The sequence below is a fragment of the Castor canadensis genome, chromosome 3 (assembly GCF_047511655.1).
Source record: "Castor canadensis chromosome 3, mCasCan1.hap1v2, whole genome shotgun sequence".
Taxonomy (NCBI): domain Eukaryota; kingdom Metazoa; phylum Chordata; class Mammalia; order Rodentia; family Castoridae; genus Castor; species Castor canadensis.
The window spans coordinates 68,590,414-68,608,002 of NC_133388.1; the positions used below are offsets into that span (position 1 = coordinate 68,590,414).

Genomic DNA, 17,589 nt, shown 5'->3' on the forward strand with positions numbered 1-17,589 from the left:
AGCACTCCTTGGGCCCATTTTTGCTTTGCACAAAATTCTTACATATAGCATTCTTAATAAGAATGTGTAGAGTGAAACTACCTTTCCATGTTATTAGTTTTAAGTGACAGCTTCAGGTGTGAAGTTTGCTGTCTACAATATTAAAATATGTATGGTGAGGGAAAAAATGTTTCAAAATAGAAGTACATTCTTAGCATTTCCAAGGATTCCTGTACTAACATGCACTCTAAAAAACATCACTTTGGTCTTGATATAACTGAAGTTGATTTTATATCTGCATCCTGAAAATGATGCTACTTTATAAGTCAGCATCAACAAAAATATCTGCATGTTCTAGAAGATACCTGTTATTAACTACTAGTGTCGTGTATTTCTACTATGGGGTTATTTCACTGAAGTATTTTGAAAATAAAAAGTAAAGATAACATGGTAATTATTTGTTTTTATTAATTTAGAGCATTTAAAGTATAAAAATAAAAGGCTTTTTGACATTCTGTATATACATACACAGCCTTCTGTTGTACATCCTTTCCGATATAATTTTTAATTTATATTTCAGCCCAATAGTCAATTAAGTGGATCATTAAAAACAGAAAACCAAGAGATATAAGAACATGTCTGTGTTGCACAACTGCATTCTATCCTTACAGGTAACACTCTAGCATCCTGTGATAGAGAGCACAGAGGCCATAAAATTGAACCTTTAACCTCTCTGTGCAGATGAGATGGAAAAAGATTTCTGAAGAATGCATTTGCCAATTTAAAAACAACACTTTACCCTCTAAGAAACAGAGGAAATATGTTAACATTAACCAATAATGTTAATAATGTTTAAAATTCAAACAGTCCCATTCCATTTTCCTTCTCATAATTTTAAAAATGTCTTCAAATCACAATTTGCTTTGTATAGCCAATTGTATTTTGGTCTTCTGTTGTCTTTCCATGTGAGTTTGCTGTTGCTAAGAAAAGATCTAGGAAGAAAAATGAAAAGGAAAAAGAAAACTTTGATACCATTAATATTAGATTTTTTAAACACAAGAACCAGACAGAATTATAAATAACAATAAGAGATTTCTTAATTTAGATAAAGAAAATAACATTACTAGTTGTGGTTCCATATGAACAATTGATATTTTTTAACTCCCCTAACAGCCACCTAAAAACATTTGGTAAAGAATAATTCTGTACCTATGTCAGTTTTTCTGGATGGCAGGCTTCCCTCTATGGTATGGTTTTAAAGTCTCCATCAAACTATGGGGTTGGGTCTTCGTTCCATTTGGTTTATAGTCTATTTTCTCACCAGACTGGGAACTCCAGATGTTAATGGGAGTTTTACTAGATCAAAGGAAGACTATGGCCCTGAGAGTTCATCTGCTCCTTCTGCTTATTCTTCTCCTGAAGTTATAATCCTCTGTTTGTAGCACTGAATTTCAGTTGCTTTAGAAATAAATGCAGTTCAAAGCTCTCTATAAGATATCTGCTGCTTGAAAAAAAAACTGTTCCTCAAACATAACTTGTGTGTCAGAAATCTGCTTACTGTTTATACCCTAGTAATTCAAAAAACTAGCTGATGTAGCCATCTGAGTTTTAATGAAGCTATGAAACCTGTGTGGAGGAAGTGGATTGCCATATACACTGTACACAGCACAGGTACAAAAAATCAAATCATCCAACGAATGTGTCTGCAACCCATGTCTAGTGAGGTGCCCATTTAGTTATTGCACAGAATTAACCCACAATATATTAACTTTCCAAAAGATTACTTGTACCAATGTTCTGAAAATGTATTTTTAAGCCCATATTGCCAAGCAGGAAAAACTTCCTAAACAAAAGGGACAAGAACTGTAGAGTTTTACCCAAGAAAACTGATTGTTTTAAAATACAACACATAATCACACACACACACACACACACACACACACACACACACACACACACCCCACAGCTCTCTTATTAACATTAAAGTGAAAAATAAGTTGGTCTAGAAAGATTTATCAATTAATCTGTCATGGAATTCCAGAAATGAATAAAGGAAATTTGCTAAAATTAAATAGCATTTGTATTTCTAATACCAACACCAATTTATCTACACGTGAAACATGCTTCTGTACAATAATGTAAACTTCACAGCAAGCCATTGTTACATTCATTAGAGCAGAATTTTCCATTTTCTTTAAGTTACAACATCATTTTGGGCTGAGACTGATGAACACACAGGTAAGCCAACAATAACAGTACAATTTAGTTTCACAGTGGTTTTTTTAACGTAAAGTTCATTTTAAGTGTCTTTACAAAAACATTTCACATTAAACTTGTTTCTAAGTGACTTCCTTTAGAGCCTTCTTGTCCAGATATTTTCTACCCTCTTGTCTTTATATGCTTAGCATGTGTGTTGTCTGATTAGGATACAAAATGGAGACTGGCTTGTTTTATCTTTTTTTTTTTTTTGAGTCCTCTGCTGTAGAAAGAAAGTGTCCTTCATGAGATGCTGAAGCCTTCACTGCTCGCACAAAATTTGAGGGCAAGTCCAGGTCCAGAAGCCCAAGCAGCCCACCACCAGAGACAAAAACGTTGCCAGAAAGTCACCTTTACAAAAAAGAGAAAGAAAAAAATAGAGAGGAGGTAGGGTTGGGAAAGAGGGTATATCATGGAATGAAGATGCATCCAGAGTCCATATTTACAAACTAAAGAAAATATAAACATTATTGTATTTGGAACCAAGTCAAAACACCAGGAGGAGCTAAGTTCAAACAATGCTTGGATTCTACTCATAATAGGTCACCTCTTAAAAATAAACAAAAGATCACTCAAACAAGTCAATTATTGATTGGTTTCTTAATGATGAATTAAGGCTTACGTGGTTACTTTATTTGATTAGAGGGTGTAGCATAACTTTTTTTCTGCATGTGTTTTCCTTTATTGATTTTGTAAAATCTCAACAATTGCACGTTTCAAAAGTTCAGGTTGATTTAGAATAAATATACATGTGTGGTTTTACCAAAGACTAGTTTAAAAAGTTCCTTAAGCCCTTTGAGGGGTTAAAACAGTGTGTGGGCAACACAAATGTCTCATTCAATCCTTAACGTTGCTTTTGTTTTTAAATCCTAAAATTATGTTGGGTTTCCTACAAGAAAGAAGTTATGGCAAGAAATATTTTCAGTGTCATCAGCACAAAGGATGAGAGTCCATGAAGCCAGCTCTTGAGGCAGGAGGGGTGGAAGGCAGGAGGGGTGGGATGTGAAATCTGGGAAGTGGGGGAGGTTGTGCTGAGAGGGGAGACCCCCAAGTGAAGCTGCTGGAGACCGAAGTTCCCATCAGAGTGCAGAAGCGGTGACAGAATGACTACCTTCTCTGGCTGCCTGCATTCCCTTGAAAGCCAGGGACGCGGGAATGTCACAGTTGTGGGGGGACAATGGGGTGCCGCCGGCATGTTGCCACCCATGTCCAGTAACATAACCAGAAGGAGCAGCGCTGTAGGTCATATAAGGTGACACTTGGGCTGGGGTAGGGTAAGGAGCCATGCTGGATGCTGACACAAAACTGCTCACAGCTGGGAGACCATTTGGTGCCTGAAAGAGTAGAAAATAATGACATTACATAGTCAACATCTCACAGAGTTTACATCTCACTGTACATTCTGAATAAGTCTGAATAAATTACCCATATTCTGACTATTTTCTGATATTTTCTCTCCCCCTTCTCCTCTCTTCCTCCTTTTCTTCTCCTTCTTCCTTCTTCCTCCTCTTCCTCCTCCTTCTTCTTCTTCTCTTTCTTTCTCTTTCTCTCTCTCTCCCCCCGCCCCTCTCCTTTCTCTTTCTCTCTCTATTTGTTATTACCTTACTTTGAGGTGTTCATAGTCTTGCTACTTAAATAGTCTTAGAATCTGTTCGGCTTTGTACAATTTTATACTTGGGTTTTATTTGGCTCTGTTGTTGAAGCTTTGTGACAGGCCTGGTTGGTGTAGCTTTCATTTCCAGCAAAGGGCATAGAGGGTGGGTTGTTGTGTTAAAAACTCAAAATGAACAAGACTTTTATTAAACAAAACATGGGCCATATTTTAAGATGTCATGTTGGAAATACCTGTTGGACAAAGGACATGTAAATTCAGGCACTTCATCTGGCAAGGGGTTCTGTTTTTGTTATATTGAAATGAAGATTTCACATATTTTTTCCAGAGCAGTTTTATCAGAAAGAAAATTGTCTATCCAAATATGAAAAGAACTGCATATGCGTGGTTTTGAAATTGGAAAATTTGCTTGCAAAATTTTTGAGCTCTATGATGTGAGGTTTTTTAAAGCCAAATGGACAAATGTCTTGAAATGAATTTAATGTAAAATATTTGTTTGCAAACAAAATGCAACAGCCCTGGCAGGCAAACCTGCCTAGAAACCAGTGTTCTCTTGGCATCTGATAAATTATTGTTGGTATCGTTACCATTAACAACACTCAAAACACCCTGATTTCTAATCCTGCTTTGGCATGAATACTCGGCACCCTTCTTCAACTGGCTTAATTTTCCCCCCCTCAATTTCTATGCTATTTAAAGATAAAGAGAAAAAAATCCTGTTTCCTGGTACTGACACGAACAGACTAACACATCAAGATATTTCCTAGTGAGAAAATAATGTAAATACTAGAATTGTGTTAGAAAACCCGATTTAATCCTTAGAGTTCAGTAAATCAGATATATGTTAGATAGTCTGTCCGATTCAATTATAACAAAAGATAGGGGATTTTTCTTTCTTTCTTTTTTGACACTAGGAATTGAACCCAGGGCTTTGCGTATGCTAAATGTGCACTCTACCACTGAGTTGCACCACTACCACCACCCCGAAATTGTTTTCTAATTTAGTTCATTTAGTTCTTATTTTTACTTTCACATCTATGAAAATGCAATAGTGGGAGTGTCTCACAAACTATTTTCTCAATGTAAAGTAGGGATATATACATACAGTAGAATATATACATGGGTGTGATTTGGCATTAGCTATGAATTTCTGACAAAATAAGGTTACAGCTATGTCTTTGGTCGGTAAGAACACACAGCCTCTGTTTGTCAATTGTCAAAAGAAACTAAAACTTCTTGAGTATCTCTTCTGTCAGGCACCAAGAAATATCCAACATATATAACTCATTATAAACTGTTAGGTTTATCACAAGTATTACGTGTTAATGTATAAATTTTTTTTCTTGAGATAGGGTCTCACTATGTTGCCTAGGCTGAACTCAAACTCACTATCTCCTTGCCTCTACCTCTAAAGTGCTAGGTTTGTAGGTGTGCCCCCACTACACCAAGTGAAATTATAATGTGTTTCAAGAGACCCCAAGAATGATGCTGCACTTGCAGCATAATTAACAAAGAAACTATTGCATATCACTGTTGAATAAAAATGAAATCTTATCCTCTTTTTATCCTCAAGGATATAGAGGAAGGGATTTATCATTTGCCCCAAGCCAATTGGTAAGTTGATAGGTATGTATTCATTCAAAGAACTCATGGCACCTATCTGAAGCAAGATCTTCCATAGCATATCATACTATTTTTCTGGGCAGGTAGAAGATGGACACAATTTAATCTCAAACTGGAGCATCTTTTAAGATAACACCTAGTAAAAGATTCTTTCCTGTTCTAGAATCCAGTTCTCATTGTTAGATCCTCATTTGTTTCTTCTTTAAAAAAAAAAAAAAAAAAAAAAAACCTTTTCTAGTCATCTCACCATTTAGATTTCTGCTTTTGGTATATTTCATGATGTATATAAAATATTAGTGTTGTCAACATGCATTTAATTTCTGAAAAATGACATATGGAAAAGTTGGAGCTGTGTTAATATTCTCTTATTAGACTGATGGAAGGAATCAAATATATGTTTTAATTTTCTCGGGGGGATTTAATAAAAATTGTCTTTAAAAAATCCTTTTCTCCACTTTCTGAGACTGGCTAATTATATCTCAAAGGAGACACATTTTAAGACTCTCAGGAGATGATTATCTAGATAGTTACCAAATTGCAGAGAAAAACTCTAACATTGTAAAAGATTACAGTTCTGATCACTTTAATTCAGAATATCCCCAATAATGTATGAGAAGTTACTTTAGAATAGAATCATTCCAATACACTTATAGAAAGGTGTTCACGTCTGTTATTTAGCCTCTTCCTGGAGTTCATTGGTATTCAATCCTATTGATGCCAATGTGAACGCAGAAAAATGAAATAAGAATATTAAGGTCTGCGGGTACAGCTCAGTGGTAGAACACATTTAGCATTTGTAAAGCCCTAGGTTCGATCTTCAAAATTTGATAATTTCAAAAACTTGACTCAACATTTTACAAGTCATACTGTTAAAAGATTTAATAGTCATGACAAAATGATTTAACTAGCAGAGAATATGTTGCTGAGTTCTATATTCCATCACAGTTAAATATTTCCTACCCAGTCTTGCTTCTTTGTGTTTTATCTATCATCTAAAATTACAGTTCTGTAAAATTCTTGCTTTGTCATCTTTCCTTTCTCTCCTTATACCTTTGGCCTAGGATTTACTGGTTTGGGTTTGGGGGCTTTTTTTTTTATATGCCTCTTATTTAGGGCCTTAGCTATTCTGTTGCTGTGCATGTAATTCCCTTACGTGGACACACTTCTTTGGCCCAGAGATATTCTCCCTGGAATACAGCCCTCAGAAACCAGGTTAGATTGAACTGTCATTTAGCTAATTCTCCTGAAACTCAGGGGGAGACAAAACACTGGATTTTATGCCTTCCCTTCAGGTGCCTTGGTACTCCATGATTCTACTCATATATTAAGTATAAAAAATTTTAGTAATTTTTCCATATTTGCTCATTTTCTCATATTTTAAGTACCAAACTTGTTTTCTGTTATTATATGTATATTAAATATTTCAAAGTTCCCTAAAACTCAGAATATCTCCTTAGTGTCAATTTATTGATGCAATCCCTCTCTGTACTGCAGAAAGAAAGAAAGAGTAGAAAGAAAGCTCAGAGAGAGGTGATTTCACCTTACAGAAAAAGTCAAGGAGAGACTAAAGTATTTATTTAAAAAAGAAAAAACAATAGGAATCTTTAACCTTAATACTAAAAAAGCTTTCTGGTTTTTCCTTGGATTAAATAATGACCTAGACTGGAGAAGTTTTATCTTAAGTTTTCATTTTAATTTTGATGTTCCAATTTAGAAAAAGAGCATTAAACAAGAGGGAACAAATGTGCTTCAAAATGTACCTGTCCCCAGCCACCTTCACTAATCATTCATTCTAGTGACTCAATAAACATCAAATTTCTCACTATTAATTTTGAAACATGACATCAGTAAAAGAAATAAATCTCTGTTGGGTAAAGTAATTGTTATTTATGAAGCAATCACTGAAAGAGTAAAATTTTCCACTGCAAAGGAAAACGACAGGTAGCATTGATGTTTGTTTATTCTTTCCAGTAAAAGAGTACATGACTTAAACTCTCCAAATCTGTTTAATGTTTTTAGTGAAGGGCATGTAATTAATCTGAAAAGCTAGTTAGGCTGAGTAGAGACTACCAAATGTACACCATAAATATAGTGGGAGCAAACATGCTAAATTACTCTATTTAATTGGATTGTAAATATGATTTATAAATCAACCCACATATGGAATCCCCAGGGAAGAGTAAACAAATTTTCCAAACAAAACCTCAGCAATGGGCAAGTAATGGAAATCTCATTTTTGAAAATGACTTTACATAAATATTTCATAAATAAAACTTCAACCCATCAACCCCTTTTTCATGCAGATCTTTCATGAAAGCCATGAGAATTCTTTCCTCTTAAAAAAATTGTGCAAAGGTCCTTCTTATAGTAAATTACCTTCTACCTAATTTTGAAAATGAGATTTAATAATATCAAGCCAAACAGATCAAATTGCATACCCCAGAGAAAGTAAGTTGTTTTCTTTGTTAAGTATTTTTAAGGAAAGACAGCTTTTTATCCCACTGATATTAAAGGAAATGATCTAAAAGGAATATTTAAGATGTGATATAGTTTTGGTTAAAGGGATCACAAGAAGAATAGAAGTATGGGTTTTCATTTCACTTGTTCTAAAATGTTATTTTTAAAAAGTAGACTTGCCAGTTTAAAAAAAAAAACTTTAGAGAATATGTTGAAAAGCTTAATTGACAGAGGGCTAGATTACAAACTGTTTGAGGGCAGGGACTTGCCTTAATCATCTTGTATCCCCACAAAATGGGATGCATCATAGGCATTTCATAAACTTAAGTTACCATAGGTTTGAGAGAAAAGATGTGATACTTTTGTTTTAAGAACAAAATAAAAAGTTAAGCACCCTTTATCACAGAACAAGCATTACCCTTTAAGTAAGCAAAATGAATAAAGCTGTTAGAAAAAGTAAATAAAAGTTGTAACCTAGCCATTTCATTATTTGATTTATGGTTGCTCTATTTATTCCTCCTCCTTCTAGAAAATGGAATTGCATTATTATCTAAACACTTGTGACTGGAGGGAAAAAACTGGTATGACAACTGTCTGGCAACTAGAGATTATACACTACCTTTCAAATTCTGGGAAATGTCTCCTCAACTTTTCCTCTCTTGAAGAAAATGCAAAGAACAGTGCCAGACCCTCCACCCGCAGCCTGTCATCCACTCATCAGATCTACCGGGTCTTTCTTTCTAATAAAATAAGTTTACCTGGGCTTCATGAGAAAGTAGACTTAGCCACAAATAAATTGTGCTTCACCTACAATTTCAATCTAGGTATCACAAAAAGTTTCAAATCTGAAAATAAACAAGGTTTTTTCTCTTCTGTGAAATTATTTTCTTCTGACTGTTCTTCCCTACTTAATTCATTCTGTAATGACCTAGTAAAACAAATCTGATAAAATGAAATGACAATTATAAATATGATTTCAACATTCATCCAAAAGGATCTTGATTATGTTTAATTATCACATTGTAGCTCTAAATATCTCTAGGTGATGTCTCTAGTATTTAATATTTTCTAAATTGTGTTTCTAAAATGTTATTAAAATTGATGTAGCCTTGTTATTTTTAAAGTTTTATTTTACATTTAATTGAAAAATAATAGTTGTACATATTTATGAGATGCAGTGTGATATTTCTATACATGTGTATACATTGTGCCATGGTCAAATCATTTAGCACAGCAATCACCTCAAACATTCATCATTTTCTTGTGATGAGAACATTCAGGATCCTCTCTTCTAGCTATTTTGAACTAGAATTTTTAAATTATCTTTCCTTGTAATTTTATATGACAGATTTTACTATTATATAATAAGTTTGTTTTAAAATACCAATGGCTAAAAGTTAATGACCCCAAGAATGTTTTTTATAATAGATAACATGAATTTCAAAAACTAATGGCATTTGCCTAAGATTTCACTCTCTTTAAAATTGCAAATTATTTAAGAAAAGTTAACTTTGCTATGAAGAAAATTCAGCACAACTTCATTTCTACCTTCATGAGAACAGTACGTCCACAAAAATAGACACTTTTTAGGATAATGCATTAGAAAATTATATTCAGGATTCTGACATAGTATCTTTATTTCAAACACAATTTACAAGTGAATGCTTTATGAAAATTTCAGACTAAGATATATCTTTAACTTCAACTCTTTTTCACAACTTATTTAATTCTGAACTATTTTTAGTTCAAGTATTTATGTTCTCTATTCCTGACATATCAATTTGTAACTGTTATATTAAAATTACTAAGTTAACATATGGAAACCCAAAATGAAGACACTGAAAACATAATTATACTACTCAGATTACTTGAGAGTACCAGACAATGTAATTTTTTTCTGAGAAAGTATGCTTATTGTAGAAAGGTTTTCAAGAAATACATATTTATTTATAAACTGTTTGAACAAAATGAGGTATTGATTCACTACGTAAAAGGGCAGACATATTCCAACCTCTATGTTTCTCTATTTGATGTTCTTTTTTTCCATTTGATTGCATTCCATAGAGGTTTTATGCTTTCAACAGAAGAAAACCAGCCATTAGAAACCAGAGAACATTGCTGCCATTCAGAATGAGATATTAAGGATTTCTTGCCCAATATTAAATACAGGTGAAGAAAGGCTAAAATAAATGAGTATTCTGTTCTTAGAATTGGACAATAAAGACTTCTGAAAGGCATTAAAACATTAAAATAATATTGTTAAAAATATCAACTATAGTGCAATTAATGTACAAGACAGATTTGAATATTCTAAACTAATTTCAAAAACAAAAGCTTATGCATATCGAAGATAGTTCTAATTATTATGAATCAGGCATCTTTCTTTGCAGTTTAAGCTGAAAATAGAGATTCTAGATTATGGTAATCAATAACATCAATAATCAGTTGCCAGTTCAGCCCTTTGGTAATTTCACAGGTGTCTTCTGAGAAGCTATTGCTCTAAGCTTTATCATTCGAGAACCTTAGTTTCCTCCTTTATATTAAAAAATGAAACTGATATCACATAATATCTCACTATTTAATAACAACTATAAATGCCCTGAAAGTTGTAGGGGCAACTATGTTACAGCTTTGCGAAAGACCTTCAAGTTTTATTAATTATACAGAGAGGAAAATGATACCTGAGTTTATGCTTTGATTGATAACATTTTAAAAAATGACTTCTAAAATTAAAGCTGCCTTTTGACTACTGGCAAGAGAAATGCAAATTTCTTCATTTTTGCATTTTGTCAGAAAGTATTAATATATAATTTTACCCTCAATATCTGAAGAAAACTGATCAAAAATTGACAACCTGTTTATGTGCCTACTTAACATATCTTTAGCATTTAAGTACCATTTTGATAATAGAATAACTACTGATTCATATTGTGCTTAGAAACTTTTCAGGTTTTTGAAATTTTGCATCATTTGAATTATCTAAATACATGGCATTGCAGAATAGCATATCACAATTAAGAATTTTTCAGATATTAGCTTGATACAAAAATCTTTTCATTCTGGAAAAAGATTTGTTCTCCTAAGTATTTAGATCGATATTTTATTATTTGGCCACTTATTTCTTTAAATTACTTGTTTTTATAAAACTGATAACTTAATGATTTAAAATTCAGTGAATAAAATTAATCAATTTTCAATGTTCAGAATAGAGTATCTGAAGCCATGTTTAATTTTCTATTTTAAATAGTTTAGTTTGAAGTGTATTAGAAATTAACTACTTCTAAACAAGCTTCAATGCCAGATACATTAATTCAAGAGAGTAAAAATGAAAATAACTATAAAGGTGTGTCTTATACAAACTGGGTTCATCAACTACATGTGGGAATTAGAGACTATTTTTCAGCTGTATACTTCGCAATGTTATTCCAAGAAATGATGACCTAATAATAAGCACTGAGCACCTATTAAATGCTTGTTACTATGCTCAGCGCTTTATATACGTTCTATTGTTTGTAACGAAATGCCTCGCCACTTTTTTTTACTATGGGCTCTCTAAACAAAGCATATTATCATAAATATTGCTTACTTTAAAATATCTCTAACTGCCACTTATAACCACAGGTAACAGTTAATGAATGCTTACTATGTGCCATATGGTTACATCGTCTCACTGAATCTTTTGTAACACCTTTTGAGGTTGGGCTATTGTATCCTTATTTTGAAGATGAAGAAATGGAAGCTCTAAAAATAAAGCAGCCAAAAGATTGGAGCTCCTAACCATTGTAGGTACTGCCTCTCTCTGTGAATTGCGAATTACAATTACAAGTTATAAAAGAAAATGACAAACTTGCTTAGAATATCCTATTGGCATTTTTTACAGCAGAAACAGTAAGAAAAATGACTATTTTCTGTGATATTCGCCACAGGATACGTACTAATCCTCATTTTAATTCTACTTGAACAAAACTAAGGACGGAAACGGAAGTGGAAATAGAGTTTGTGAGAGAAAATAACAACTAAGTTTTTCCCCCAACGAATAATAATAATAAGTTCATCTTAATTTTAAAAGCTGATTTGACAAAACATTAAAAGTTTTAAGACTTCAAAAAAAAGAAAAAAGAAAAAAAAACTACGTGTTTTAAGGCTTTGGAATTGGAGTTTGGAGTTACAAACTTACCCAAGTAGGAAAACCTTATGCTGCCTTAAAGGCCGGTTTTTGAGAGGTTTGAAGTCTTGACTCTAGCATAGTAGGGATGAACTTAGACTCAGACTCGGGCTTTTATTGTCACGGTTGTTTAGCTTTTCTCAGGAAGAAAAAACAACAAAACACGAGTGTTTTAAATTTCCTTTTGGAGAGTAGGGGGAAGGATAGAAGGAAAGAAAAATTAAGCGGTTACAGCCAGTCCGTATAATTGGAGGTTTTCCCACTAACCTCTCCAGGGAGATAGCGAGGTGACCTTTAATCGGGAACTGGTAACTTGACTAAGGTCATTTGTTGCTCCTCCCGGCATTACCGCGGGTCCAGCCTCTCTTGCCCCTGGAGCCACCGCAGGGGAACTGTCCGAGGGCGAGGCGCGGTGGCCAGGGTCCCACAGGGTCCCTCAGGGTCCCTCAGGGCCGCGCGACCTGGGGCGTGCGAGGCCGCGGCGCTGCGCTGAGAAGCCGAGTCGGCGAGGCCCCTTCTTTGGTGACCTCCAGCCCCGCCGGGGGTAGCGGACAGGCCTGCGGGCGCTCCGGAGGCCAAACCGGCCTGGAGGCGCTTCCCAGGGTCGCGCCCGGCGAGCCACCATCCCGGAGGCCGCGGCCCTTGGCAGGGTGGAGGCCTCACTCCGCCTTCCAAGGCCCGAGCCCCCGTTCAGTCCGGATCCAGCCGCAACGGGTCGCCCGGCTGGGCTTCTGTCCGTCAAAGCTCAGAAAAGGCCCTGCGTCCTCCAACTCCCACGCCCCCGCCGCCACGCGGCCCACCTGGCCAAGCCCTCGCCTCCTCACCTGGCCGTACTTGGCTTCCTGCTCCAACGCTCCCTTCTCCAGCCCGTTCACCGCGTGCGGGCCGGTGGCGGGGAAGTTGTTGCGGCCCAAGCTGCTCCACTCCTCCACCTTGGGGCTGTGGTAGGGGGAGCTGTCGCTCACTCCTGCGAAGGAGGACAAGATGTCAGGCTGAGGCACTAACCCGCGCGCCCCCCTCCTGAGACGCGACCCGAACCCGTGACCACTAAGCTCTGGGGCTAAAACCTCCGGTGGGCCCCCTGCGCTAGGCCTCCCAGGAACGCTGAGCCCAGCTGCTGCCTCGTCTGCTGTCAGCCTAGGGCCTGCTGAAGGTTTTCTCGCTTGAGAGTAGGCCTCTGAGTTGTTTCACTCATGCCTGCAGGAAGATTTTTTTTTTTTTCTTCGTTTTCAACTGGCCTTTGATTTCCCTCTGCCCTTGGTAACTCAGGGAAACAAGTGAAAGAAACCCGATAATTTCTCCAAATTGAAGAAAGAACCCGTGAGGTTGGATGCCCCATTCTCTCTTTCTCCAGTACTAACACAGGACCGACTGGAGCGAGAGTGATAAAATCCTGGTAATGGAGCAGGCTGAAAAACGAGAGAGAAGCGTCCAGATCCAAAGGTGTATCCAGAAACAGGCTCACTGCTCTGTGGGGATCTGGTACTTATGTCAATAGACAGAACAAAAGACCTGCAAAGTCCTTTACAAACAAATAACTAAATGATGCCCACAATACACATGCAAAGTATCTGTACATAGACTTCCACCTTCTGTGTGCATGAAACTACCCTGCATGCTATCTCTATGCATTAAATATGGAAGGTTATGTGCACATTATTTTTTTTAATCCTGTAACTGCTATTGTAAATACCATAAGTGCCAGTCAAGTGGCAGAGTCATAGAGATGGGGCTTTTTCAAGTATAAGGCAGAAAAAATGAAATAAGAGGTTAAGAAAATGAAAGTAGAATTCAGTGTTAAGGAAAGGAGTAAAGTCATAACTTACCCTTTCTGTTCTTGAAGGAAGCACAAAGAAAATTATATAGTGTAAGGTAATTACCACAATACCTATAGTTGTGCATGTTGAATCACTGGCAACTTTAAGTGACCAAGTATAATTTTAAAGAGGAAATATTTGAAGACTGAAAACGATATATTTTTGTTTCTGGGTTGTACGGGTGGAAGTTTGACAACGCATCTATATCTTGATTTTAAACACTTCTTCTGACACAGGGCTTCAAATGGGTGGTTGTTTTGCAGGAATTATCTTTTCATATTCACAAAATTTTCAGAAACCAGGTTGTTTAAAGCTGACATCCAGAATCAACAGCAATACCTACAATGAAGAGTTGCTCCTCTCCATAATCCAATACTTTCCTAACTGACATTTGGTCTGATTGTAGGGTCCCTAGGGAAGAAAAGTTTTCTTTTCAGCTCTATCAATCTTTTTGCACTATGCCTACCCCTTCCAAAGAAATAGTTGTGTTCCCATTTTTGCACCAGGAAGTTGTGTTTTAGTCCAGAACTGCCTGACTCTCTTTGCCTTCCCAGACAAAAGCAGTCGGTGGGCACAAGCCTTAAGTTATCTTAAGAAATTGAGATCCCCCTGTGAGCCCCCATTTTGCTGATCTCACACTTTCCCATGAACAGGGGCTTCCTTTAAATGTCAGTGAGGTCAGTTTATCCTATAAATCAAGGGCGAACTCTCTCCAACTAAAGCTCCAACTAGCTCCAAATAAGACAAAACTGAGCTCTTGTAAATTCAGTCAGAAAACAAGAAGATGAGAAATCAGGGCTCTGCTTTAATTACTTAAAAAGGTAATTGTGCCAATGTGCTGGCAACTGCAAAAGGCAGGAAATAATTAAAGGAACGATTTCCCTCTATGCTATTTAATTTTTCCTCTGTACTTTTTAAACTTTATACTGAAAATTTCAAAAGATAGGCTCTCTCTAACTCTGCATTATTTAAGTTCTGCTCCTAAAGCAGTTTGATTTTCTTTTCTCCCTACCAAGGCAGAAGCTAACGCCTTTTTAATTTATTTTTTAACAACACAGTAAAAAGAAAACAAACTCAGGTCTCCTGCGGAAGGCTGACCGGGTAGGAGGGCTCGGAGAATCATTCTGACCATGCTCAGAAAAGACGCTCGGGACACGGCAAGGTCAGGGGTGAGAAAGGAAAGCAACAGTGGAGTGGCACCGCTGAAAACCTGCAGGAACTAGGTAGGAGTCCACTCGCGTTCCCAGGACCAGAGGACCCCAGAAAAAGCAGAGAAGCCAAAAGAACAGTAGAAAGGACAACATGGAATCACCATGCATTTTGTCTTAATCATTGCAGTGGTAGTAATGGGAGGTGGGGGGGGCAGAGAGAGAGAGAGAGAGACGGAATGAGCTATATACAAGTTACTAGTAGTAACCAGGACCTCCGTTTCCGAGGAAAATGAAGTGAAGCATAAGAATGAAACCAATTAGGTGACATTTGAACTTCCTGCCTGAGCAAATTTGGCCTGATTGCCAGAATCCGAGAAGAATACTACAATTTCCACATCGTGCGGGACTTCCAACTGCCGCATCTGATCCCCAAGCAAATCGCGGACAGCGGCATCTGCAGCCGGCAGCCCCAAGCCGGCTCGGGCCTCCCGGGCTGCGCCCCAAGTCAGCCGGGCGGCGCTCTCCAAGTGAGCAAGCCGGGCTGCGGTTACCGCGCCGCGAGAGGCGGGGGAGGGTGGAAAATGCGAACCATGTGTTGGAGATGGGGGGATGTTATGGGTCTGGTAGTTTGAGATGAGGCAGAAGACTGTGTGTGGCAAGGAAACAAGGGGCATGAGTTTCAAGTTAATGAGATCAGGACACCCCATGGGAAGACTACTGAAGTTTCCAAAAGAAAGGCCTCAGGTGGTGGGATAGACACCGGCCAGAGGCTACAGACACTGGGATCCCCGCGGGAGGTGCGGGAACAGGCTTTGCACACCTTCCCGCCCGGTCTCTGGACCCTTACCTTGGTCGGTGATGGAGCGGATGCCCAGGATGTCGGTGACAGAGTGCGAGGAGGGCCAGGTGCGCGGCATGGCCACTGAACCCGGGATGGCGGGCACACCAGGTGGCGTGGGCACCTTGGCGGCCGCCGCGGTGATGGGACTAGGGTACGAATAGATGTGGTTGTAGGGCAGCGCAGGCTGCGGCGCCGGCTGGTGCTGCTTGTATGAGTCGTAATGCCCCTGCTGGGCCAAGTTGCCGATCTTGTTGCGCAGAATGCGGCTGATGGAACTCACCGAGGGCACGTTGTACTTGTCGCACACGCCGTCCGCCAGCAGGCGGTCCCGGATCTCCCAGGCGAAGATGCCTGGGTCCCTCTGCTTGTAGGTTCTGATGTGCTTCACCACGGTGGGGGTAGTGACCCGGGGCTTGCTGCCCCCGATGGCTCCTGGCAAGATCGAGCCCGTCTCATTGTAGCGCGCCAGGATCTTGCTGACGCAGCCGTGCGAGACTCTTAGCTGGCGGCTGATGTCACAGGGTCGGATGCCCAGTTGGGCTAGTTCCACGATGCGAAGCCGGATGGCGTTGGGAAGCGGCCTTCCGTTCACGAACACTCCTCCCAGCTGGTTCACCTCCCCGAAGGCTGGCTCTGCAAAAGGAACACATAGCGCGCGGGGACGCGCGCCCGCTGCTTGGGACCGCCGCCTGCCACTCGGCCTCCGAAAGCGTCCGGGGGCAGGGCTAACGTACCCGCCCCTGACTAACGACTGGGGCTGTCCCCAAAATATACAGTCCCGGAACACTGCCGAACGTCCCCAAACAAGCTGTGGTCGGACCCCCTCCCTCATTCTTGCCCGGCGGGCGACGGCTACTAACAAGTGGTGCGGCGCTGGGCCGCTCCGAAAGTTCAAAAGACTCCGAAGCAGGCGGGGAAATCGGTCTTGACGCCTGAACGCGCCCCTCCTCGCCTGCTTGGCACTAAAATCCTTGGGCCGCTGCTCCCCAGCACCGTCTCATCCCCAGCGCCGCTCCCGGAGACCCGCGGGATTAGACAACGTCTAGGGGAAGCTAGAGATTTTTTTTTTTTCTGTTCTCTTTGCGTGAGTGAAACAAAACTTGAAATGCCACTGGAGTTTGCGGGGCTCGCTGATGCCTCGGCTCCCTTCTCTTAAAAATCAGAAAATGGCATCAACAGCAACCCAGTAGCCAGCGATCAGATTGAACTGCTGTGCGCCGCTGACCCTTAGCGTGTTCCTACAACTTGTAGGAACACGAGCAAAGTCAATAAGGAGAGTGTGAGCGCTCAGTGGCGCGCGCCCTCGCTCTCCCTCCCTCCCTCCCTCGCCCGCTCGCTCCCTCCCTCCCTTCTCGGTTCTGACAGCGTCCCCCGCCGCCACTCACCCATTGCTCCGAGCAGCACACCAACCGGGCCCCAGTTCCGCACTCCCAGAAAGAAACTTTTCTCACGGTCTTACTGACCCGGCCTGTCGCTGCTCCGGGTGGCTGGTGCCTCAGCTTCTCCCCGGGAGGAGGCGACAAGAGTGCAAAAGGAAGGAGTAAAAGGAAGTCTGTGCCCCGATGAAAGAGACTTGAGTTCTGCATTTCAATCTAAGCAGCAACGTGGGCTGGGCTGAGCAAGGCCGGGCGGCTCCGTCTATCACTCATTAAGGACACACCCCCAAAGAGGCGGGCCCGAGGGCAAAC

General features: G+C 39.4%; 1 protein-coding gene across 2 annotated transcripts; it reads right to left on the reverse strand.

Annotated features, from left to right (window-relative positions):
* Nucleotides 1-435: 435 nt before the first annotated feature.
* Nucleotides 436-17,499, reverse strand: Pax9 (paired box 9). 2 transcript variants are annotated; one of them, XM_020181487.2, is made up of 4 exons: nucleotides 17,287-17,499; nucleotides 15,908-16,534; nucleotides 12,917-13,059; nucleotides 436-3,569 (listed from the first exon to the last, which is right to left on the reverse strand). In XM_020181487.2, exons 1-4 carry the CDS (start codon nucleotides 17,288-17,290, stop codon nucleotides 3,315-3,317), a joined length of 1,029 nt encoding a protein of 342 aa, XP_020037076.1. In that variant the 5' UTR covers nucleotides 17,291-17,499; the 3' UTR covers nucleotides 436-3,314. The 2 variants fall into 2 exon arrangements, with proteins under 2 accessions (XP_020037076.1, XP_073924234.1); XM_074068133.1 differs by lacking the exon at nucleotides 17,287-17,499 and having other exon boundaries at nucleotides 15,908-16,745.
* Nucleotides 17,500-17,589: the final 90 nt, after the last annotated feature.

Coding starts and splice junctions, on each gene's coding strand:
- Pax9 (XM_074068133.1), bottom strand. CDS start 16,733: ATGAGGGAGGGGGTCCGACCACAGCTTGTTTGGGGACGTTCGGCAGTG. Junction 13,060..15,907: donor CCGCTCCATCACCGACCAAG/GTAAGGGTCCAG, acceptor CCTCCTTCGCAG/GAGTGAGCGACAGCTCCCCC. Junction 3,570..12,916: donor AGGAAGCCAAGTACGGCCAG/GTGAGGAGGCGA, acceptor CTACTCTTTCAG/GCACCAAATGGTCTCCCAGC.